A 24,714-nucleotide genomic window follows, 5' to 3' on the forward strand; every position below is an offset into this window, starting at 1 on the left:
TACTTGTCATTTAGTGCTTTATTGGCTGCTTTCAGGATGATTTAATGAAATAAAGGAAAAGAGTCAAGACTCATTTTCCCTTTCAGTTCAAGTCCTTAAAGAAGAAGCTGGAGGAGGGCATGGTATTCACCGAATATGAGCAGATTCCAAAGAAGAAGCCAGATGGCGTCTTCACCACCGCAGCTCTCCCTGAGAATACGGAGCGCAGCCGAATCCGGGAAGTGGTCCCCTATGAGGAGAACCGGGTGGAACTGGTCCCAACCAAAGAAAATAATACCGGCTACATCAATGCCTCCCACATAAAGGTAATGGTGGACCAAGGAGAAGCTGGGGAGGACTGGAAGTTCAGTGACAGGAACCTTAGGAATTGCAGTTTGAGTGCAGAAGTTTTCCAAAGCTCACAGGTTTATTTCAGCATCCCTACAGGATTCTTTGTAGAACAGGAAACACTTATGGGCACCTGTTATTACAGGGAGGAAGTAAAGTCTAACAGACTCAGCCTGAAATTAGAACCGGAATCTATGGTGCTAATTTCCTCCAAGTTACTAAAAGTCTGTGTCTGGTTTACCACACAGGAGTATTGTGAGGTGCATATCTTAAGTGCAGTAATCACTTCCTCCTGGTAATTATGGGATGAATGATGCTATAGAATCACAGATGACCACGTCACTTTTGTTTCCCTGGATTTAGCAATTTTCTAAAGGGGAATCTATTTTCCATCTGGTAACAGGGAGTTCATTTGTTAATGATCATGGTGACCTTATATGTTCTCAATTCATTCTTGAACATTCCTAAAAATTGGGTTAATTTAACAGCATGCTAAATTCTAGGTGATTCTCCCCCCCGCCCCGCCCCACACCCCGCCAGCAAGATGCTACCCTTGAGGAAATTTTAAAAAACCACACACACAACAGCTGTTCACACAGTACACCCCGGATTTGTGTTCTTGCAAAACCCTGCACTAAGAAAATCTTGTATAGTACATGTGCGTGTGAACAAACTGTATCTTTGGACACTTTGTTGTGCTTTATATAAACAAGCTCAAGTTGTCAGAAGAACGTTCCCTAGCTGCCTAACAGCATTTTAGCCAAAACATTGCAGTGAAAACACGTTATAGCAGAATAAAGTGTGTTACACAAATGATTCTTTATCCGCAGAGCAGCAGCTCTCTAGCCTATTCTTATCCATAGTGTAAACTCCTTGTGGTCAGGGATTATATCTTCTAACTCTTCTATACTCGCCCAGCACTTAGAATAGAAGACAATCAATCAATTGTATTTATTGAGTGCGTACAGTGTGCAGAGCACTGTACTAAATGCTTGGGAGAGTGCAGTATAACAATTTAACAGAGTTTGTAGACACAGTCCCTGCCCACAACAGTCGATTAACGCTATTTATGATGATGATGAAGAATTATTTGTATGCTTATTTCAGCTTCCAGGTTTCAAGCACCTAACTGATATCCCAGGTATAACCAGTTTATTTATGGAATATCAAGACTCTGTAGAGTTTCATATCTGATGATAGCTTCTGGCATTTTCTTGGTGCCAAAAAATATTGTTGAAAGAACGACAGAGCGGCAGAAAACCCAACACACGCTGATTGGGTTGTTTATTTAGTCACAAAAATAAAAAGTCCTAAGGAGATCAAGGAAAATAAATCTCCTTGACTCCCCTTAGGATATTTTAAACCATTTTTAAACAAGAGAGCAGATCAGAGGCAAAACCCACCCTCTTGACAGGGTAGCTGGTGGGAATTGCATGAGTTACATTTTTTTTTTTTTTGCTAGAATCTAATCCACCATTTTCCATCTGCTCACTTGAAAAGAAAAACAAAAAAAGCAACAACAACAAAAGAAAACCACTTTTCAAATCATACCCAGGGAATAGTGTTACCAAAGGAACATAGTCTAGTCCATTTAGGGGCTCACTTTTCAATGTGTGCATCAGTGCTGGACATGTACAACTAATCCATCTGTAGAACCAGCAAGAACATGTACTCGTGCCTTAGAATATGGCTCTGGATCTTGCCAGTATTTGGTTTTTTTGTGCTCCAGTTGTCCGTGAGCAGATGCCAAACAGATGTTCTTTCGCTTAGAAGGTACAACCCACATCTGGGAAATCTATCATGGCTGTGTGTTGTGTGTTTGTGTGTATGTGTGTGAATTTTTAATAACCTTCCATCACTGTATAGCAGTGTTGTATAAAATGCTGGGCAATATTTTCTTCTGGGAATTTTTTCAGCTCCATGGCATAGGGTGCCAAAGAGCCTAATGTTTGGATCACAAGTGTGCAGATAAACGAAGCCCTTATCCATGCAGAACCTCAGGGTATATATTTTATCTCTTGCCAAGGTAGATTGTCAGAACTCTCTGCCAACCAGAATTGACCTAAACCCAATCCAATAATGTGATAATAACTGGGATAGTTTAGATTTTAGAACCAGGTTATTTAGTACAGAGAATATTGTTTAATCTCTCATCTCCCCTCCCCATTTCACCCCCAACTGCCTCTTTGGCTTCTGCATCACCTAAGACTTGGGTATTCACATGTCCTTGTTGCATTTATGTATATATCTTTATATTCCATGGTTGCCTCCTACCTGTAATTTATTTTAGTGCTTGTCTCCCCTGGTAGACTGTCAGTTCCTTGACAGGGATCTTGTCTACTAAATCTGTGAGCCACAGACTAAGCTCTTAGTATATAGTACTGATTGAGGCAGGTGGAGTAGTTTTGAAAATAAGTCCATACGTCCTTTGACTATACAGATATTTAAATTGGATAGTGTAGTTTACAGTGCTCTGCTCACGGTAAGAACTTAATAAATATGATTTGATTGTGAGATAAAATAACCCGATACAAATATACACAGACTTTCATCTGAAAGTAAATCTGTGTTGAGGGACAAAGAATTGTTTCAAGGTTATTGATAAATTCTGGGGCCTTAGCTTTAAATTCATTGGTGGAAAACTGGCCAGCATTTCTGTGGTAAATCTGTTCATTTGAAATTCACATCTCTGCCATCAACAGATGCTAAAGATACCCTTTTTATTGAAGACAATGATAGAAGCCAACTTCCATTTGGTTAGTGATTTGCTGTCAAAGTAAAAGCTGAAAAGTAAAGAACTTGTGGGGTTTGAGGTTTGGTGACATTGAAGTGATTTTTGTGAATGTATTAGAACAACTAAAATTTTGAAGAACTCTATTTAAAGATGGGGCAAGTAAGCATGCTTTAAGAAAAGTGGTTTGGAAATAATTTCCTGTATTTTTTTCTTTTTAGTGATGTTTTTTAAGAGCTTACTATGTGCCAGGCACTGTACTAAGCACTGGGGTAAGCTTACTGTGGGCAGGGAATGTATCTACCAACTTGTTACTCTTGTTACTTGTTGTTTGCTCTGCCAAGCACTTAATACAGTGCTCTGCACACAGTAACTGTTGAATAAATATGATTGACTGATTGATATAGACCCTGTCCCACATGGGGTTCACAATCTTAATCCCCATTTTACAGATGAGGCAATTGAGGCACAGATAAGTGAAGTCACTTGCCCAGGGCCACACAGCAGACAAGTAGCAGAGTCAGGATTCGAACTCAGGTCATTCTGACTCCCAGGCCCATGCTCTATCCACTGAGCCAAGCTGCTCCTCAACCGAGTGATACAGCTCCTCCAACTCTGGGGGCACCACATAGACTCTGGAGGAACAGATTTCTCTCCACCCCAAGTAACAGTAGATACAGTCCAGGCCATGTGCTTATTGCTAACGATGCTTTTTTTTTCCCTGACACCCAGGTGGCTGTTGGTGGGGAAGAATGGCATTATATAGCCACCCAGGGGCCACTGCCTCACACATGCCACGATTTCTGGCAAATGGTGTGGGAACAGGGAGTGAACGTGATTGCTATGGTCACAGCTGAGGAGGTAGGTGAAGCAGAGGCAAAGAGGTTCTATTCAGGACCCACTCGGTCCCTTCCCTCTGCCCATGAATTCCTTTCTCTTTAGCATTCACTTGTTTTCTCCTGTTCTTTCTGTGTTGAGATAAGCTATTCTTCAATTTTCTCACCCTTCTTTCTCCCACTCCATTCCTCAGATGGCCATGGACTGAAACACAATAATAACAAACTTCAGTTTTGTCAGATAACTTTTGTGTGCCAAACAAAGCCACACTCTCTCTACTGGAGTCTGAAAAACCCCAAACTGCTCTGGTTACAGTGACATGTATTCCCAACCCCGAGCCAGGCTGCTTCAAATACCGTCCATCTTATCAGTTGAAAAGAGAGCAGAAGCAGTTGTTCATGTAGGTCTCCATCCTTTGGGGAAGAGAGATACTCTTTTTGTTCATTTGCCAAAGCAAACAAGTTATTTCTTTTGTAACTGGAGATCTACGTGCAGGGCTCTAAAACCTGGCACTTGGCAATGGCTTATCCAACAGATAACTCTGAGCACTACTTTCTCTGGAAAGAGGAAGAGCCATGGATTCTCCTCTGGTCATTTTTCTCAATTTGCCCTCACTCCCGTTCCCACCTCTCCCTTCCCCTTGCATTGGATTTGTCCAAATCTGGGCAGCTGGACATCTTTGTTGTCTTTGGTATATAGTTACGACTGGACTATGGCACTCTGCACTGGTTACATAAGAAAGTCATGAAGACAATTGGATGGTTAAGTCCTGCTCCAAACTTGGGCAGTTCAGGGCCTGTAGTCTGTAGTCTAACCCCTCTTCAGGGGTTTTGGTATTTCAACTTCCTTACAATTTGGAAGTTCTTTTTAATGACTAACCCAAATCTCTCCTGCTGCAATTTTTGTCCACCCCTCGTCCTGGGCCCCGTGCTCTAAGTCACAGGACAAGGAGTGGACAAAAATTACAGTAGGTGGGATTTGGGTTAGACACTCCTTGTCCTGTGGAACCCAGAGTTGCTGTGTGGTCACCTGTTCGGAAAAGAGACCAGGCCAGCAGAGGGACGAGGCCCGCTGCTTCTAGAAAGCAACATCTGATTTATATATGTGCTTCTGCAGAAGCAGGATGTAAAATTACAAGCACACTGTGCACATCTTCTTCTCCCTCTCATATCCCATGGCGTACCCATCTACACTATGGTCCGTGGGAGTCAGTTTGTGTTACCCAGCAGACCTGTAGAAGTTGTTGGGAGGGGCTCTTGAATCAGACTTTATGTGAGGGATTCTCAAAGATAGAAATGCACTAATGGACTTAACTCTCTATAGAACTAGAGAATTCAGGCCCATAAAGTTTCAATTTCCCTTACTGTTACTCCATTTATTACCATGATTTATTACTGCTTAATACTTTGCTCACCCCTAATTCCTGACTATATATATCACTCACATTTTACTGGACCCAGAACAGAGTTGCTTAGTTAGTGACTTTGAAGCAGTTCTTAGTGTTCTTTTCTGAGAATTTGGTTTGTACCCTAATGTGGAGAGCTGCCATTAACCCTTTGCATTTTGCATTTTGTGATTCAGGAGGGAGGAAGGACTAAGAGCCATCGATACTGGCCCAAACTGGGCTCCAAGCACAGCTCGGCCACCTACGGGAAGTTCAAGGTGACCACAAAGTTCCGCACTGATTCTGGTTGCTATGCTACCACAGGTCTGAAGGTCAAGCATCTTTTATCTGGGCAAGAGAGGACAGTGTGGCACTTGCAATATACTGATTGGCCAGACCACGGTTGTCCAGAAGAAGTCCAAGGCTTTCTGTGTAAGTCATTGCTTGACTTCCGGAGTTGCTTTTGGTCAATTGGAGACACAATGGGTTGCAGTAGGAAGAATGTTTTACGAAATTAAATGTGAGCGAGCAATACGGAGGACCAATATTGGGACATTCTAAATGGAACATAGCCTTTAGGAAACTGAAGCAGGGCTCCCTGTTTCCCCAGCATTGGACAGACCTTTGTCAGAATATCGATCCAGTCCGGGGTCCTGCAATTTAACCAAATGGCAAACTGGGTCCAGGGGAGAGCAGCGGAAAGGGTCGACGAGTATGTTCATTTTATGGTACTTATTAAGCACTTACTATGTGTCAAAACACTTTGCTAAGTGCTGGGTTAGGTACAAATCAATTAAATCCCTGTCCCTCATCAAACTTCAGTTGGTACCCTTGCAATCTGAGGTTGTGGGATTTAGTATATAGGAATTCTTGGTTTGTCTTGCCCCCACAATATATCAGTTTACAAACTTCTTTCCAGGCCTTGAACTGTCCATAGTATAGTTCTAGTTTCGTAGCCCACCTTCCTTTGAAAGTGACTCTACTCTCCTGATTATCTTATTTTTGTCTTTTTCAGGGCTAGCATGCCCTTTCTAAGATATGGTAAGGGCCTTGTCTATCTCACCACCGACCTCTTGCCCTTCTCCTCCCTCTGGCTTGGAAAGCCCTCCCTCTTCATATACAACAAACAATTACTCTCCCCTGCATCAAAGTCTGATTGAAGGCACATCTCCAAGAGGCCTTCCCTAAGTCCTCTTTTCCTTTTTTTCAACTGCCTCTGCATCGTACTGACTTGCTCCATTTATGCAGCCTCCCCACCGCCCCCCAGCATCCCAGCACTTATGCACATATCCATACTTTATATTAATATCCATCTCCCCCTCTAACCTGTAAGCTTGTTAAGGGTAGGGAATGTGTCTGTTATATTGTACTCTCCCAAGTGCTTAGTAAAGAGCTGTGCACACAGTGCTCAATAAATATGCTTGATTGATGGAATTGCATGCAGTATTCCAGTACAGATATATCGTGGGGGCAAAACTTCATCTGGCAATTAGGAAGTAAAAGGCTTTGGGATTACCTCTCCTGGGGAAAAAAAAGGTTCAGTGAGAAGCAGTGTGGACAGTGGAAAGGACATGGGCCTAGGAGTTAGAGGACCTGGGATCTAACCCTGGCTCCACCTCCACCACTTGTCTGCTCTGTGACCTTGGTCAAGTCATTTAACTTCTCTGTGCCTAGCTACTTAATCCATTGTATTTATTGAGTGCTTACTGTGTGCAGAGATCTGTACTAAACTCTTGGCTGAGTACAATATAACAGAGTCAGTAGACATGTTCCCTGCCAACAACTCCATCTGTAAAATGGGGATTAAATCCTCCTTCCTCCAATTTAGACTGTGAGTCCTATGTGGGACAGGGGCTGTTTGCAATCTGATTAACTTGTTTCTGCCCCAGAACTTAGAACAGTGCTTAACACTTAATAAATCCTTAAAAAAAACCCACAAAAAGTCCCTGTCACAATATAAATAAAATGAGAAGGATCCGCTCTGAATAGAATCAACATCATCACAAGTATTTAAATGCTCCCCGTGCAAAGCCTGGGCTGAGGAATTAACTTTTCAGTCTAAAGAACTTTCAATCTAAAAGACACTTTGAAAATATTGGGCTGAATTTAACTCTTTTTGCAAACATTCGGCAGCAAATCCCCAGGACTCTTGTGAGTCCTTCGAGAAGTTGTGTTCAGAATACCCCTACAGCATTTCCACTCTCCCTTGGTCCCTCAGTTCTTGGCCTAGATAATAATGATAATAACTATGGTATTTGTTAAGTGCTTACTATGTTCCAGGCACTATAGTAAACACTGGGATGGATACAGGCAAATCAGGTTGGACGCAGCCCCTGTCCCATGTAGGGCTCACAGTTTCAATCCCCATTTTACAGATGACGAAACTGAGGTGCAGAGAATTGAAGCGACTTGCCCAAGGTCACGCAGCAGACAAGTGGCAGAGCCAGGATTAGAACCCATGACCATTTGACTCCCAGGCCTGTGTTCTATCCACTATGACATTTCTCCAAAAGTGTCAGGGGCAAAGGTTGCTAAAAGTTGTCAGGTGCAAACACTTGCTAAAGGTTACTAAAGGTTGTCAGGGACAAACACTTTCTACAGACTGTTGCCAGAAGGAAACGGCATCTGGTCCACCACCGAGGGGAAGACCCAGGAGCCTTCTGAGGAGATGTGTACCTTAGGCACATTTGAGGGGCGGTGAGGTTCCCTGGGAATATCTGAGGCAACCAGCTGCTCACTGATTCTCCGGGCTGCCAGCAAAGGGCTCAATACCATCCAGACCAGGTCACCCATCCCCGTTCAGTCATTGGCTTTGACTTGCCCATCCGAAGACGCGGTTGATTTCATCATTATCACGATTTTATGATTTCATCATTGCCTAGTGGATAGAGCATGGGTTTAGGAGTCAGAAGGATTTGGGTTTTAATTCCAGCTCTGCAATCTGCCTGTTCTTTAACCTTGGGCAAGTCACTTAACTTTTCTGTGTCTTAGTTTCCTTGTGTGTAAAATGAGGATTAAGACTGTGAGCCTCACGTGGGACGTGGACTGTGTCCAACTTAATTAGCTTGTTTCTACCCCAGCACTTAGTACAGTGCTGGCATATAGTAAGTGCTTAACAAATACCATTAAAAAAAAATCATTACTATCAGATGGATTTGGAGGCACATATAAAGAGTGCCTTTTGTTTTACCCTTTCCTGCAGGAATTGAATTTTTTTAAAAAAAAAACATGCTCATCATAGGTGTAAGATTTTCCCCAGGAGGCTGATGATGGGGCTTGACATAATGTCCATTTAGGGGTAACAAGTGGAGCCTTGCTTCCTCTAAATTACTTCACGGGTCAGGACCTTTATGGCATTTTCATTGATCCCTTTATGGCCAACTCCGGCCAGAGCACAGGCTTGGGAGTCAGAGGTCTTGGGTTCTAATCCAAGCTCCGTTTATCTGCTGTGTGACTTTGGGCAAGTCACTTAACTTCTCTGTGCCTCAGTTACCTCATCTGTAAAATAGGGATTAAGATGTGAACCTCACGCGGGACAACCTGATTGCCTTGTATCTACCCCAGCGCTTAGAACAGTGCTTTCTAAGTAAGCGCTTAACAGATACCACCATCATCATTCTTATTATTGTAACTCTTGATGTTTCAGGAGTTGATTGTTCAGTGTGTTGTTTTTCCAGGCCCCTCCTCCTTCCTCTGGTGGCATCCCCTCACCCGAGAACAGGCAGGGAGATGTTAAAGAGGGAGAAATTCAAAGTCAGGCAGTTTTGCATCTCATTATTACCTGAGACACAAGATTAGTTGGGGAAGGAGGAACAAACACTTTGGATTATATGTAGATTTCAGTTGTCCATGCTGGCCTGGTCTCAGGTGACTACAGGATAAATGAGTGCACATCTGCATTAAACCCATTTTCCTTCTTCTTGCCCCTCAATCATCTGTACCCAATGGGCAGTGTACCTAGGATGCTATAGATGTGTGTTGTCCACCCTTCTGCTCTAAACAGGACATTCACCGCCTTGACAGGATCCAGAACACCCCACCCCTCTCTCTCCCTCCCTCCCAGTCCGGCTGATCCAGCCATGTGACGGAAGGAATATACTTTAATTAGAAAAATTTCCGTGCCCATCACCTCTGGAAGAATTCGAGAGGCTACTCCTCTTCCTGATGCCAAAATATTCTCACCCAAAATCCAGATCCAAAAGTGTCTATTCCCAATTTTAAAACAAAAGAATGAAGTTGAGCCCCAGTTGACATTCTCTCTCATTCTACAAGTGAAGGGAAGAAAGGGGCAGATGGATAATGCCCCCCTCCCCACCCCCCCCAAAAGAAATTGGCTCTGACAGGCAGGAATTTCAAGGGGACTTTGCTGCTGTTCTGATCCCAGCCTGGTAATAGCAGGAATTGCTGTAAGTAATGTCTAGAATCATCTGCTTAGGGGACTTGGGGATATGCAGAGGAGAAAACAGAATTTAATTTTTAAAAAAGAACTATTTAATTTAAAGGCTCAAACTCTCCCATTTAGTAATTGACTCCCAGCTGCTCCTTTGGATCCTGGTCCACAGTGGGGCCCGGCCAAATAATTAGGATCTTGTAAGAACCGTAAATTATTGTCACTTAAAAGAAAACCTACTCTCCATGAATTTTTCAACTTGTATGCAAAGCCATGGAGGATCTCGTGGCCTGATTTGCATTTTGTCTTACAGCCTATTTGGAGGAGATACAGTCAGTGCGTCGCCATACCAACAGCATGTTGGACAGCACGAAGAATCGCAACCCGCCGATTGTCGTCCATTGCAGCGCGGGGGTAGGGAGGACGGGGGTGGTCATCCTCACGGAGCTGATGATTTGCTGCTTGGAGCACAATGAAGTAAGTGAAAACCCTGCGTATTCTGAGCGGTATCTATACTTGGGAGTCTACATGCTTCGGATGTGTTGCAGAATTGTACTTTCCAAGCGCTTGTACAGTGCTCTGCACACAGTAAGCACTCAATAAATACAATTGAATTAATCAAGGGTCCAAAGACTCAAGAAAGAAACCACAAAAGGGGGAAAGTGGAAGAGAGTTGAATGATGGAGGGGATGGCTCGGGTCCCTCAAGCTTGGGTCTGTTTTAAGTTCTCAGTCTCCCTCGTTTGGCTGGGGACTCTTTTGGGAGCCCATGTCAAAAATCCAGTGTGCGGAAGGCTGCAGTTCAATCAGTGGTATTTACTGAGCGCTTACTTTGTGTGGAGCAGTGTACTGAGCAATTGGGAGAGTATAGGTAGCAGACTCATTCTCTGCCCACAATTAGCTTACTGTCTAGGGGACTTTAGTCTACTGTCTAGAGGATGATTAACCTAAAGCACACACCAGCACATCATGTTAATGTGAATGCTGGGAACATGTCATCATAATAATATTAATTAATAATTATGATATTTGTCAAGCATTTACTATGTGCCAGACACTGTACTAAGCGCTGGGGTGGATACAAGCAAATCGTGTTGGACAGAGACCCTTGGCCCACATGGGGCTCACAGTCTCAATCCCCATTTTACCGATAACTGAGGCACAGAGAAGTTAAGTGACTCACCCAAAGTCACACAGCAAAGTGGCATTTGGAATAAAATGGGATTATTTGCCCCAGTAGAGACACAGCTATATATATATATATATACATACATATGATCAACAGCCCCTTATACCCTGAATCAAGGTAGTTCTAGTGCACTGATTATTTGCTGCATTCGGCATGGTTCTAGTTCCTGCCTTAAGCGTCATCATTCCTGGCCTTGCTTGAAAAGAGCCACCCCATCTCTGCTACCATTAGGGTTTGACCCAAGTTTTTCCTTGCATTCCACCTCATTGCCACACTGTGTAGCAGACCATGGTTCTCAAAAATGGGACATCTCCTTCCACACACTGACCATTTCCTGAAACCATTGACTCCTCAGCACATGACTAAAAATGAATGCAAGGTTAAGACCTGAGGAAGAAAAATTGTCATGAAAAATGGAAGGCTAAAAATCCAGTCAACATGTCTCAAGCTAAATCTGGAGAGGTTTCTTGGAAAACATGAGTTGTGGGCTGGAGGAACTCCTTTCTTTCCTCTCAATCCTGGGCAGAGTTGAAACTGAAGAGCAGAAATTTCCATTCTCTCCATCAGTCAAATCTCTTCCGCTTTTCCCTCTTTTGTGGTTTCTTTCTTGAGTCTTTGTACTCTTGATTCACATCCCTAGCATGTAGACTCCCAAGTGTAGAGAAATAGGGTTTAACTGGCCCAAAATGTAGATATTAGCCACGAGGTGGAAAAAAATGAATGAAACCACTGAGTTTGATGCTCTTGGTCCATCTGCAACTTAGAGAGCTGCGAAAGGGAGAACATTGAGCTTGTTACATTTTTTTGTACTTTTGTCCACATTGTGCTTTGGTCTTCTCTTTTTTTTCTTCTTAGCTTCAGTTTTTCCCTCTGGTGTTTATTTCTTCCTTTTCTTTATTTCTTCCTTGAGGAGCATTGTTAAGTAGGTTTGCAAGAAATTAAAGGTTGCTCCATTCTCCTTTCAGACCCATCACAACCCTGATAGTTTGGTGACATGTGAATTTATAGTTCACCAGATACCCCTGGAGAGGTAGATGGAAGTGGGCAGGGAATGTTCTTATTTATTGTTGTATTGTACTCTCCCAAGAGTTTAGTACAGTGCTCTGCACACAGCGCTCAATAAATATGATTGACTGACTGGAAGAACACAAATAATGTGTGTCAAAGCCTGAATGGAGGGTTTGCTAATGAAAGTACATCCAAGTCCGATTTTAGTTTTCTGTTGTTAAACCTCTGAGTTCTAAATGTACCTAACTCCTTAATGGTAATGATATTAATTGCAGTAAGTGCTTACTATAGGCCAAGCATTGTGCTAGACACTGGGGCAGATACAGGATAATCCAATTGAAGGCTAAAGCATTTTTGGAGTTTTGCAAAGCCAAGATTCAGATCATAGATTCAATGGCAGTCAAAGATAACTGGATGACGACCGTGAATTTTTTTCTCCCCTAATCCTCGATCGCAGATGTGACAATAATTATCCATCTTCAACTGCTCCTTCTCCTATAATGGCTGATTGGTGTATTGTTGGGAAAAATCCTACACCTTGAAATTCTGATCCTCTGCCAAGCCCATCTAATCAAATTAGGGCAGAAATTGGCAAAACATACACAGGCATGTGAATGGTACTTTTTTTTTTCAACTTAAACCACAGCAAGTTTATGTCCCTATATGCCCCTGTAGACCTAGAGAAGCAGCATGGCCTAGTGGATAGAGCCCAGGCCTGGGAGCCAGAAGGGACCTGGATTCTAATCCCGGCTCTGCCACTTGCCTGCTCTGTGACCTGGAGCAAGTCACTTCGCTTCTCTGTGCCTCAGCTACTTCATCTCTAAAGTGGGGATTAAGATTGGGACCGCTCCCCCGCCCCCACCCCCGCCCCCCAAGAGGGACAGGGACTGTGTCCAACCCGAATTGCTTGTATCTACCCCAGTATTTAGTACAGTGCATGGCATATAGTAGTACTTAATAAGTACCACAGTTACTATTATTAAGATGGCATCGTTGACGGTAAGATTTCAACCCCTTGGGCAGGAGGCAAGTAGACAAGAGCCCTCCTCCCCATCCCTGCTGCTTGAACACAGCTGCCCTTTGCTATGTAAAAGAAGTGTAGTGTCCCTTCCCTTACTCTTCCCATCCCTCTTCTGTAGGGCCTCAGAATTTAGCACATTTTTGGATCCTTTCTTTGGATACAAATTGGCCCTCAGAAGGCACTAAGTTTCTGTTGGAAAATCCAAGTTCTTTTAGCAGAGAGGCAATGACACAATTACTGAACCAAAGTTACTGAAAACCAGGTCTGGAAGACTAGAGGTCAAGTCCAATTTAAATGACTCTTTCCCCCAGCTTGTCTGGGCAAATCCCAGAAGGCTTTTGCCTTCACTGCTAAATACCTGCAGTAAAATTTAAATACCTGGTATTTTTGTTTTTCGTAAGCAGAAGTTCTGGAATTGCAAGACTTATTTTGGCTCCTCAGGCCTGACTTCATGTCCCAGATTGGCTAATTAGTAAAGGTCAAGTTTTCACTTGCCAAGGAGCAGATTTTCAAATCTTGCTGCTTCTGAGAATGACATTTCACTCCTTTGACAGGTGCAAAATTGAGCAAAAACAGCAGCCACCCACCCGCCCACCTATTTTGGCAAGCATCAGTTTTCATTTTGTCCCCGTAGCAGGTAGCATTAGTTAGAATCCCCATTGGGAGGTGCAGATGCCTCGAGAGCCCCAAAAAACCTGCCAGCAGATCCCATTCTTAGCCTGCTACGGATGCCTAACATCTCTCAGGAAGAACACACAGGAATTCCTATCTGGAACCAGTAATGGACCCAGGAAAAGTAGAGGATTTCAATTCCTATTTATTGATTATCTACAGGATGCATGGGGTGTTGCTAAGTGCTATCGAGTGGGGGAAAGAGGAGAAAAAACACTGTTGAGCATTTCATTCACTGGAGGCAATGTGACCGAGTTGAAAGGAGTACTGAGCTGGGACTCAGAAGACCCTGCTTCAAGTCCTCGGTCTGCCTTCTGTCTGTCCTCGGGCGAGTCATCTGCACCTCAGTCTCCTCATCTGTAAAATGGAGATGATAGATTGTGAGGACTCTAGGGGGACAGAGACTGGGTCTAGTGTCCTAACCCAAAGCTTAGCATATAGAAAGTGCATAATAAATATCATAATTATGATTATTGAGCTCCCTCTAGTGGGTATACAGCACAAGTCTGGGAATCAGAACCTGGGTTCTGATCCCAGCTCCGCCATTTGTCTGCTGTGTGACCTTGGGCAAGTCAGTTCACTTCTCTGTGCCTCATTTACCTCATCTGTAAAATGGGAATTAAGAATGTGAGCCCAATGTGGAACAGGGACTGTGTCCAACCCACTTACCCTGTATCTACCCCAGCGCTTAGTAGCTGTGTGACTTTGGGCAAGTCACTTAACTTCTCGGTGCCTCAGTTACCTCATCTGTAAAATGGGGATTAAGACTGTGAGCCCCACGTGGGACAACCTGATTACAAATAAAAAATGTTGGTATTTGTTAAGCGCTTACTATGTGCAGAGCACTGTTCTAAGCGCTGGGGTAAACACAGGGGAATCAGTTTGTCCCACGGGGTGCTCACGGTCTTAATCCCCATTTTACAGATGAGGGAACTGAGGCACAGAGAAGTGAAGTGACTTGCCTACAGTCACACAGCTGACAAGTGGCAGAGCTGGGATTCGAACTCATGAGTCCTGACTCCAAAGCCCGTGCTCTTTCCACTGCGCCACGCTGCTTCTCACGCGGTTTCCCTTGTGTCTACCCCAGCACTTAGAACAGTGCTCGGCACATAGTAAGCACTTAACAAATACCAACATTATTATTATTACAGTGCCAAAGACATACTAAGCACTTAAATAGCACAATTACTATTATCATTAATTGTGGTATTTGTTGAATTATTACTATATACAAGGCTCTGTGTTAAGCACGGGGTGGACACGATGCAGTCGAATCAGTGAGGTTAAGTGACTTGTTCAGGGTCACACAGCCGGTGATTGGCAGAGCTGGGATTAGAACCTGGGTCTCCTGGTTCCCGGTCCTGTGCATTTTCCAGGAGACCACACTAACACTACCTTAGAGTGTAAGGACAGCGGCACATTTATATTTTTAATGGTGATTTTCCTTTTTTCCTAATAACAGGTTTAACTATTTGCTCTCACTGGGGTTTTTTCATTAGAATTAAATGACAACTAGCCAGAAGCATCAGTCCCCTCCTCCCCGCCTCCCCCCACCCCCCAATAACTCACATTCACTGTTTGATTAGAATGAGCCTTAAGGTGGTGATTGACAGTGGCTAATTTATGCAACAGCTGGAAACAGGCATCCCTAGTGGTGAATTTTACAAAGGCAGAAAAAAGAAAAATGCTTGCTGCCCTTGTTTTCTTGTCTCGGCACATGCCGTTCCTAATGGCAGGGTCAGATTCCCCTTTCATCCGCGGCACACACATCCCTTCTTGCCTCCCAGTGGCTGCTTAAAACCACTCTTTGCATCCCTTCCCTAATGAACTCCAGTCAATCACATTGGCTCTCTCTAAGACTGATGGATTATTTTGTGTAACATAGGTATGGAGTTCTAGCTCTATTCTCTGTGTGTCTGTAAGGCATGTTTGATCTCTACTGATGTTTGTGTTGACAACACAAGGTCTACACTTTTTGTGTCCCCAGCATGGCCGGGACTCTGTCTCACTTTGGCCTTTCCAGCCTCATAGGTGAATTTCACCATCATGGGGTTCTTCTTCAAATAGGAGACAACCATTATCTACACATAAATATTAGGTTTGTAGATATTTGTCAGCTCCAGCATGCTCATTAATTGAATTTCTTTAATGTCATTTAAATATTCAGGTATTCAGCAGTTTCATCCTGAAACATTTGTACTTCCTGCTATATCCTTGCTCTTCCTCCTCGTCCCACCATTATAAGTATTTGGGGGCTTGCCTCCCCCATTAGATTGTAAGCTCCTCCATGGCAGAGAACATAGATCCTGCCCCTTTTGTCCTCTCTTGAGCATTTAGCACAGTGCTCTGCACACAGCAGGTGCTCTGCACACAGCAGGAGTTCTCTCCATTGACTGATTGATGGTAAATGCTCCTAAACTAGAGGCGGGGTCTCGTCCTCCCTCACCAGGCCCAGTTCAGTGGACACACAGTCCAGCCGACTGACTTTCTCCCTCCTTCAATCTGCAGATGGTTGATGTTCCTGTCATGCTGAACCACCTGAGAGAGCAAAGAATGTTTATGATCCAGACCATTGCTCAGTACAAATTCGTCTATCAGGTTCTCATCCAGTTCCTCCAAAACTCGAGACTCATTTAGCCCCCCTCACCGAACCTGTCCAGTATTCCCAGAGGACGGATCTCATGGAACTTCGTGGATGTTCCCTCCCCTTCCTATTTCAATCCTCTCCTGTGCCTGGACAACACCTCATCTCCCAGCAAACTGCCGGTGACTGGATGGGGATCCCAGGTTCTTCCTGAAGTAAGGCGCTCCAGCTCTCTGTTCAAGAGCTCCGTAGATTATTTTATATGAGATAATTTATTTTTTGTTGGAATAACTTGTGAATTTTGGTTATGATATCTGAAATGACCTTTTTTAAAGAAAAAAAATTGAACCACATTTTGACGGATCTGCATTGTAACGTGTCCACTGAGACTATCAGCATGCTTGAGGAGTATTGGGTAGCTTTTGAGACTAAGGCTTATAGAAACAAATACATCTAGTGGTTTACATTTTGAGACCAGATTAATAGTTCTAGATTAAATTCTCATCTTTTTGCAGGTTGATCCTCCCTTGTCTATTTTGAAACTCTCCCTGAATCTAGGCAGGCCTATTCCCCTTTGTCCTGCTCTCACCTTAGGCTGCGATTAGTCCCCCAAAGCAGCCCTTTCCAGTCACCTGCCCTGGACCAGTCTTTCCTAATTGCCTGGTAGTGAGCAGCTTCCTCTTGCAGGGCCTGGTCAGAGTCATCTCACTGATATTTGCATCTGTTGGTTTTTAATGTCCTTATCACTGCTTCCCTCCATTATGCAGCTTTTCGAGCTTGGATGGTCATAAGGAATCAGTTAAGATATCCGGGTTCAAGTCTATAAACGATCAGAAAAATAGGCTACTGTGGGGCAGGAGGGACCCTAGCTTTTGCTGTCACTTGAAGGAAAGCCCTTCTTTGAGCCCATTTCGTTGCTGCCCACAAATATCACCTCCTTTCCCTCCTCCGTTTTCTCTTGTTTTCAAGTTTGGATTGGAAATGAGGGAGTCGGAGTAAATCTCATTAGAGTCCAAGCATTATTGTCTTTCAGGCTGGACTGGCAGTCCTTTTAACACTCCTCCTAGCTACCAACAGTCCATGGATTTGGACTTTGTTTTCCTCCCAGGGCCCTGTCTCTGGAAGTCACCTCCTCTCCCTGGTTTGTTTGATGAGCCCAAGCCTGTTGGCCTTGAAGGCACCACGCCAAGCCCATCTGTTCAACCGGGCTCGTGCCTGATTGATATGAGCGAATTGACTGAGGGGGAGCTCTTGACATTTTTCCTTATTTAAATGTGGTGTTCAGGCTGGACAGATGCCCGGAAGGCTAGGCGGAGGGTCTATTCAGTTGCTCTGTCCCTCCATCAGTAAGGGATGAGAAGCCCCCACAAAGGAAACAGTTGGGAAATCTGATTTACAGGGGCACTCTGGCACCCACGTTGCTGGGGCTTTGGCAAGAGGAAGCGAGAAAGCCTAGTCACAATGACAATAAGTCATCTCCAGCCTTCAGGATCATGAGGCACTGCCAGGTCTTATCCCAAAGCCCACACCTCCCAGCCACCTCTCCCGCAGAGCGCTGAGTTCTAACCGAGAAACACTTCTCCAACCAAAGGTCCTCCTGGCCTTGGTGCCTTACTAAGCCTTCTTTGAGCCTTTGCAAGCTCTCATGCCACAGTCCAGTTTGCCATCCTTGTGGCTGTTTTCCTGTACCTGGTGTTGTTTCTTAGTCATAGAATTCTAGAACAGGAAGGAACCTCATCAGGTCTAGGGCAGTTCTCTGTCTCCAGGCTGGGTAATTCTAAACCACCTAGAGCAGCTGGTTGAATCTTCTTAAAGCTCTCCGAGGAAGGGGATGCCACAACTCCCTGCTCTGTGTTTCTCCCCCTTGCTCTTTTTACACTTCAAAAAGCTTTGCCTATTTCAGAATGAGCCTTCTCGGTGCTAGATTTTCTCTCCCCGAACCCTTCCCTGATAGTTACTCTAGTATATCCCATACTCCTGGCTTGAAGATACGAAGCAAGAGGGGAAAGAGCACCAACTTTTGAGAGTTATCTCGTATTGGTGAAACCTTGAGGGAACAAGGTGATAGAAAATTCAGGGAAGTGCTTGTTGCAGTATGGGCTGTATCTCAATACAGTATCGAAGGTAATGCAGTAATCAACCTACTGGCTACAGCCTGGAGATTGTGAAGTTTAGTTCATCTTGTGCCTCTGTTTCTATTTATTTTATTTGAGAAGGGTACACCCCTCTCCACTCACATTTATATCCTCCTCCTTGTGGACCAGCTGGAACAGCAGCTCTGCTCTCCAGGGGCAGGGAAGAGGAAACGGCTTTCTGGCAGCCATGGCTTAGGAAATCCGCCCGAGAAAAGGGAGTTGGGAGGGATACCTGAACGAGCTTTCCCTCACTCTTCCTAATGAAGTCATAATGAAAAGAGTTATCACAACCATGCGTTATTAATTTGACACTGCCTCACATGCTGCTGCAGTCCCTTCAACCACAGTGCCCTTTACAATGCCAGTCTTCTTGCTCCTTGGACCCCTGGGTCCCTAGATGTAACCTGTCAGGAGGAGAGAATGTGAATGACACTGCCCGAGCCACTTATCTTGATCCTGGAAACCTCATAACCAAGGCTCATCCATCCTTACCCACGGGCTATTTCAACCATCCATCCATCCATCCATCATCATTAAAATGAAGTTTGTATTGGCTGCCTTATTTCCTACACAGTATTATTCTTGTATTCCTTATGAATGATGGTAAAGTATTAGGCTGCGGTAGCTACTGCACAACAGTATCCTCAGTCCTAGGAGCCAGAAGTACTCTCACATCACTTTTCAAGGGCTGGGGAGAAGCCAGAGAGGATATTTGCTTTCTCATTGTAGAGGGGTGATGGGTATTTAAGGACAGTAGGATTGAGAGGTTGGGTAGATGAGGGTCTTAAGGGGCTTTTTAAATTGCCTTGGATGAAATTTTTGTCCAATATTCACAAAATTCACCAACCAGAAAAAAGAAATTAATTTCTAGATTCCTGGGCTGATTTTACATTGAACACTAAAAGGAAGATTACTTGTCAAAATGATTCTGAATTGTTTATCTTTTGTTTTTGTCCTTGAGAAACTGTTGGTTCTTTAGCACATTTTGCTTTTTCTTTTCATATCTTCGCTCCTGCCAACATATCTCTTTGTTGAATTAGCGGCAACTATTTAAAGTCTTTTCAGTGGCATCTGCATGATAATTACCCAGAGAGACTTTCTAGCTGGGAAACAGGCCAAGGAATAAACCTTGAAGCAAAGTGTATTAAATTAGTTATCTAGTTAGAGATTTTGGAATAATTTCCTAATGATGTATCAAGTTTGAACTTAGAGCTGTCAAATCCCATTGCTGCAGTTTGGATTTGAAAGGGAGAAAATTAAATGAAAAATAAGCTGGGCCTAGGCCTCTCGCTCGAGAGAGTTCTGGTTGAAATGTTTATTTCTTCAGTCATCCCAAGCACAGCCCCCGCTATTCAGGCAGCTAAGTGATGGAACATAATAGCAGTATTCAAGGGGGGGAAATTAAACACCAGCTTTAGAAAGATCCATTCAGGGAAGAGGTTTACCCTCCTCTTAGTGGAAAGGAAATGATGGTTATAAAATACTCCCAATAAATTCTCTTCAGAACCAAGCTCTGGGAGAAGCCAAATGCAGGGTGAAATGTGTCCCCAGAAGTATCCAATTTTTTTTATTTTTTTTTAATGGGCCTAGAGATAATGCTTTTTCCCTTCAGTCCACACTTCTCGTTTTTAGCCTTTTTTTATGAGATTTTGGTTTAAATCCTCTCTTCCAAAGGCATATTGAGAGCTACGAGAACCAGCAGTAAGTTCACTTCTTCCTCTAACCACCACCCTGGGTTTCCAAAGTCAAATTAATCAGAAAACCTACCCATAGCTCATCTCCTACACCCAGCGAGGGGCTTCTAGAACCCAATTCTAGTAGAGAATACTGACTGTGGAAACTTTCAACTTAAAAGCTTGTTTGTACTCTTAAGTTGTGGACTGTCTTGAATATCCTATGGGAAGGTCAGTGGGCTTGTTTCCAGGAGAGGCTGTTGCCAAGACATGGACAGTGGCTCTCAGTTCTGAATCCCAATTTCTAATCCTTTGGACCATCAGTTAGGTCTATGAGTTGGAAATAGAAAGTTGTTTGACACTACTTAACAACTGACTGGGGAGAAAAAAACACAATAACTCTGAACTGGAAACAGCTAGCTTAACCAGCCCAGTTGATCACTCCAGTTCTTTCAGCTAGCTTGTAAATTAATAATGCCACCTACTATTTGCAAATGCTTCTACCCAGTGCTCTTGACAGGAAGGAGTGAGATGGTATTATTCCCATAGTGGAAGATGGAATTTAGAGGTTACTGACAAGAATTCCTTTGGGGTCTAGCAATCATGGGTTAGATTCATTTTGTAGGCTGAGGAAGTGCTTAATGGTGAGCCCCAGTTGTTAACATTTTGGGTAGATTATTGGACTTCTTTGGCTCCTTTCGGGGGGGGGGGGGCGGGACAGTGGTTTATATTCATCAGACAAGTTGAAATTAAGATATCTTTCTTTTTTTTGGCAGTGATCAGGACTGGCATAAGTTAAAATTGAATTTATTGAGCTCCTCTTGGTGTAACCATCAATTGAATATATTAGCCATTTTATGCAAATCAATCCATCAGTGGTATATACTGAGGGCATACTGGGTATAACACAGTGTACCATGAGCTTGGGAGAGAACAGTTCAGGAAAGTTAGTAGACACATTCCCTGCTCACAACGAGCTTACTGTCTACAAAAGAAAAAGAGGAGCCGGAAGCTAAGCAGAGCAAGTTGGTTGACTTTCCCAGGAATAAGTGTCAAGGGAAGAGGAGCAGATACACATATCTGCAAACAGAAAAGAAGCAGAAGTATCTTCACTTGGAGACTTTTTTAATGTCAGGTACAGTTGTGTATTGGAAGAGCAGAGTCTCTGAAATCAACTAGCTTTTTCCAACCTATATGCCTAGTCCAGTAAAGAGCGAACTGGTGCCTTGAACTTCATTCAACGTTCACCTTGTTGGGTTTTTGCAGTAGTGTATTGAAAACTTTCTTGACCCCACCACTTAACTTTTATCCCAGCTTCTCTCTCTTCTCATCTATTTGTCCACTCAGTGGTATATGAGTGAAGATGTTTGAAGGCTTGGCAGCCCTTAAATCAAACCAAGTTGTTTTCCTTGTATTCTCCCTGACACCTGCTTTTGAACCCCACAGAGCGCTATCTGAGGGGAGCTGAGGGAATTTCCACTCACTCAGTGCTTATCTTGGCTAGTCCCTCCTGCTTCCCTTTCAGGGTTTCTGCTAGCAGCCACTTCCAAAATACAACTACCACCCTCGGGTCGATTTTTCTTTGTCAGAGCTTTCTATCGACTCTGGGGCTTTTCAAACATCCTCAGAAATCCATTCCGGTGGAATAGGAGCAGTCTGAAAAAAGGATACTTTGCTTTTTGATCCAGTTCTGAGGTGAAGCCTCAGGAAAGAGTGTGTGACTATTGGCATTCTCTTGGGGAAGGTATAATTTGAGAGGCAAGTTGGGTCAATACTATATATTTCTACTGGAATAGGTCAGAATTCTACTCTCTTATCAACACTAGAGTGTGGAAAGTCTGAATCCTTGGCTGTTACTGGGCTACTTCTTCCAAATGTGATCTCCACCCACATTTTTTAATGAACCTAAAGGGAATGATTGGCTTAGTGTTAATCATTCAATCAATCATATGAGTGCTTAATCTGCAGAGCAACGTAACAAACTTGGTGGACACATTCCCTGAACAAAATGAATTTACAATCTAAAGTTGCCTAGTTCCTTCTTTACTATGACTAATGTAGGTACAAATCATCAATCAATGGTATTTGAGTGCTTACCTTGTGCAGAACACTGTATTAACTGCTACTGTTACCTTTTGTGAGGGAGGAATGTAAACTTCTGAGGATCTGATTCACTTTTAACATCTTTGAATTGCTTATCAGAATGCAAGCTGTTTGAATCGGGGCTTATCTTCCCATGGCTTTGCAGAGAAAAATGATTAATACTCTTTTGGGGGGGAGGAGGGGAGAATTGGATGGACACTAAAGGGAATGTGCCTACATATGTTTAGCAAAATTGGGGTAACTGGAGAAAGATGCATCAGTTGGGATTCTTCTGAAACAGGGGATTCATTATGGACAAACAGTATCAATATAAAAGCTATGTACAAATACCATCTAAGAGAGTTAGCAAAGCTGGCAATAAGAGTTCTTGACCAGAAACAAACATGGCCTGTGTTAAGGGCTGAGCAGGGGGAACTCCACCAGTGCGATCCAAGGGATTTCCTCTTGAATAGAGATTTTGATGCATTAAGAAATCACAAGGTTAAACCCATCAGTATGGCATTCTGGAATCCAGGTCCCTGACCTGTTGTTCTCTAAGTAGACTGAGATTCAGACTCAACAGCCTTAGCAAACAATTGCACCTATCAGTCACAAATCTAGCTCTAGTAAGAAACTGAAAGTGACAGGTGAGATAATCCCCACTGAGTTATTTTTAATATGGAAGATAAACAGCTTCAGGGAGGCCCTATACCAGACCTGCCTTTTTGGGTCTACTTCTGCTTAGTGGATTGCTGGGGAGATATGTGACTAAAGCTATTCCCTTTAATAGCAGACATCGAGGTAGGAGTCTTTGTGTTCTTAAAGGTTTGGTGCTGCTATTTTTCAGTAAACCATTTAGAAGTATTCAGATTTTTGACTTCCACATAACAATATGTGGGCATTTTCCCCACTTGATTTTACTAGGAAACAGAATTTATCTTAGAACCTCGATCTCCAGCTTACAGTCTTTTTAAGCCCCGTCTCCTCTATTACTTTGTTGGAGGACATTCCTGAAGGGAAAAGCACTCTGAGGCTTCAGAGATTTCCCCAGACCACCATTACCTCAGGGCCAGTTAGCCCATAGGTGGATGAGCAGCTCAGCCATCTTGCAGTTCCAGTAGGCCTTCTCCCTTTCATTAGCACCCCATTAGCACCTCATTAGGGTGGCTGTGGGCAGGTAGAAGTGATGAATCTCAGGCTCCTCACCAGCAGCTGGAGTAGAGTTTGGAGGAAGAGGAGGAGAAAGTTGAAACCCTGGGCTAGAATGAAAGAATGGGAGTACTTTGAAAGTTTTTAGGCTTCCATGCCATCAAGTCAAAAGTTGGCAGCAGGAGTGGCATCGGGGGGACGAACTGTTTTGAATTTAGCAATAATTTCTTAGGCCAACACGCAGTAACGCCATGTTCTCTGCTGATTTCCAAGGTTCTTTACCCTTTCTAGCATCTGCCCAAGGGGGCACTGCTGCCAGCCTGACCTGGGTGTGCCAGACCCCATCAGCAGGCTTTTTTTCACTTCAGTTACACCCACCCAGAAATGAGAGCAATAAAATGAGTTTATTCATTCTCCACATAAACAATGCAATTCTTTGCTGTGGTTTTGCTTGCTCTCTTACTGCTCCCCAGAGTCTTAAGAGCCTAATAACCCAAGCCTTTGGATGGTGGGGTCTGCTGAGTCCCTCTGGGAAAAACATTTATCTTCCCTCAGGGGTGGATACCTACAAAGGAAAAACAAGTTTACACGTGCAGATGACTATATTAACTATATGTAACTTGCCTTACTCGAAATAACATGTTAAGTTAGTTTTACATCACTGGATTTCACTGTCCTGTTTTACTTCAGTATTTTGATGCTTACATTTGTATGTGTTATATAAAAATTGTAAATGACAGCATATTTCAAGTAAGTGTTGACATAACAGGTTCCCATTCTTTCACTCTGTTTTTCATAAACATTTAAAAAGTTAAAGTCAGTTACTTTTCTTGTTAATTCAGTATGGACATCATATCCATTTTATACTATTGAAAAGCTTTTTTTAAACTATGCATGCTATTTTATATTCTAATGTATATCATTCATATCAGTCAATAAGCTTATGCTTGCCAGTTTTATTCGGTGTATAAAACTGACTACTTTCGACAGTATTTTTTGCACTGTTTCTTTTCCTCCTGTTTTTATAAATTCTATTCAACATCAGTTGATTGGGGTGATACGTTGTGTCTCTGTCTTGTAAATAGTTTCATATCTGCTTTTTCAAATGTGAGAATGTCTTTATACTAGCTTTTTGTAAAAGATGTCTATCCTTCATATTCTTACATGCAATAAACTGTTTTTCAAAGAAGTGTGGTTTTTCCTTCTCTCCTGCTTCCACACATGCATTGATTCAGTGGAGAATTTCCTCTCTCCCCCCATTTCCTTCTTCAGATTTTTTTCCCCTTCTGCCTTACTTTTGATAGCTATTTAATTTTCCAGTAACAATAATAACTATGGTATTTGTTAAGCGCTTAACTATGTGCCAGGCACGGTACTGAGCACTGGGGTAGATCCAAGTAAATCGGGTTGGACACCCTCCATCCCACTTGGGGCTCACAATCTCAGTCCCCGTTTTACAGATGAGGTAACAGAGGCCCAGAGAAGTGAAGTGACTTTCCCAAGGCCACAAAGCAGACAAGTGGCAGAGCCAGG

General features: G+C 43.3%; 1 protein-coding gene across 3 annotated transcripts in view; it reads left to right on the forward strand.

Moving 5' to 3' along the window:
• Positions 1 to 24,370, forward strand: part of PTPN14 (protein tyrosine phosphatase non-receptor type 14) — a 170,989-nt gene extending 146,619 nt beyond the window's left edge. For 2 of the 3 annotated variants that reach the window (XM_007672358.2, XM_001511252.4), the window contains 5 exons: positions 87 to 305; positions 3,791 to 3,919; positions 5,477 to 5,711; positions 9,983 to 10,146; positions 16,067 to 24,370. In XM_007672358.2, the coding sequence (XP_007670548.1) occupies positions 87 to 305; positions 3,791 to 3,919; positions 5,477 to 5,711; positions 9,983 to 10,146; positions 16,067 to 16,195 (876 nt within the window). In that variant the 3' untranslated portion in view covers positions 16,196 to 24,370. Of the gene's footprint in view, positions 1 to 86; positions 306 to 3,790; positions 3,920 to 5,476; positions 5,712 to 9,982; positions 10,147 to 16,066 lie in introns of those variants that run through there. The other variant, XM_039914848.1, reaches the window with a different exon arrangement.
• The last annotated feature ends 344 nt before the right edge of the window (positions 24,371 to 24,714 follow it).

This window comes from Ornithorhynchus anatinus, chromosome 19 (assembly GCF_004115215.2).
Source record: "Ornithorhynchus anatinus isolate Pmale09 chromosome 19, mOrnAna1.pri.v4, whole genome shotgun sequence".
Lineage (NCBI taxonomy): Eukaryota > Metazoa > Chordata > Mammalia > Monotremata > Ornithorhynchidae > Ornithorhynchus > Ornithorhynchus anatinus.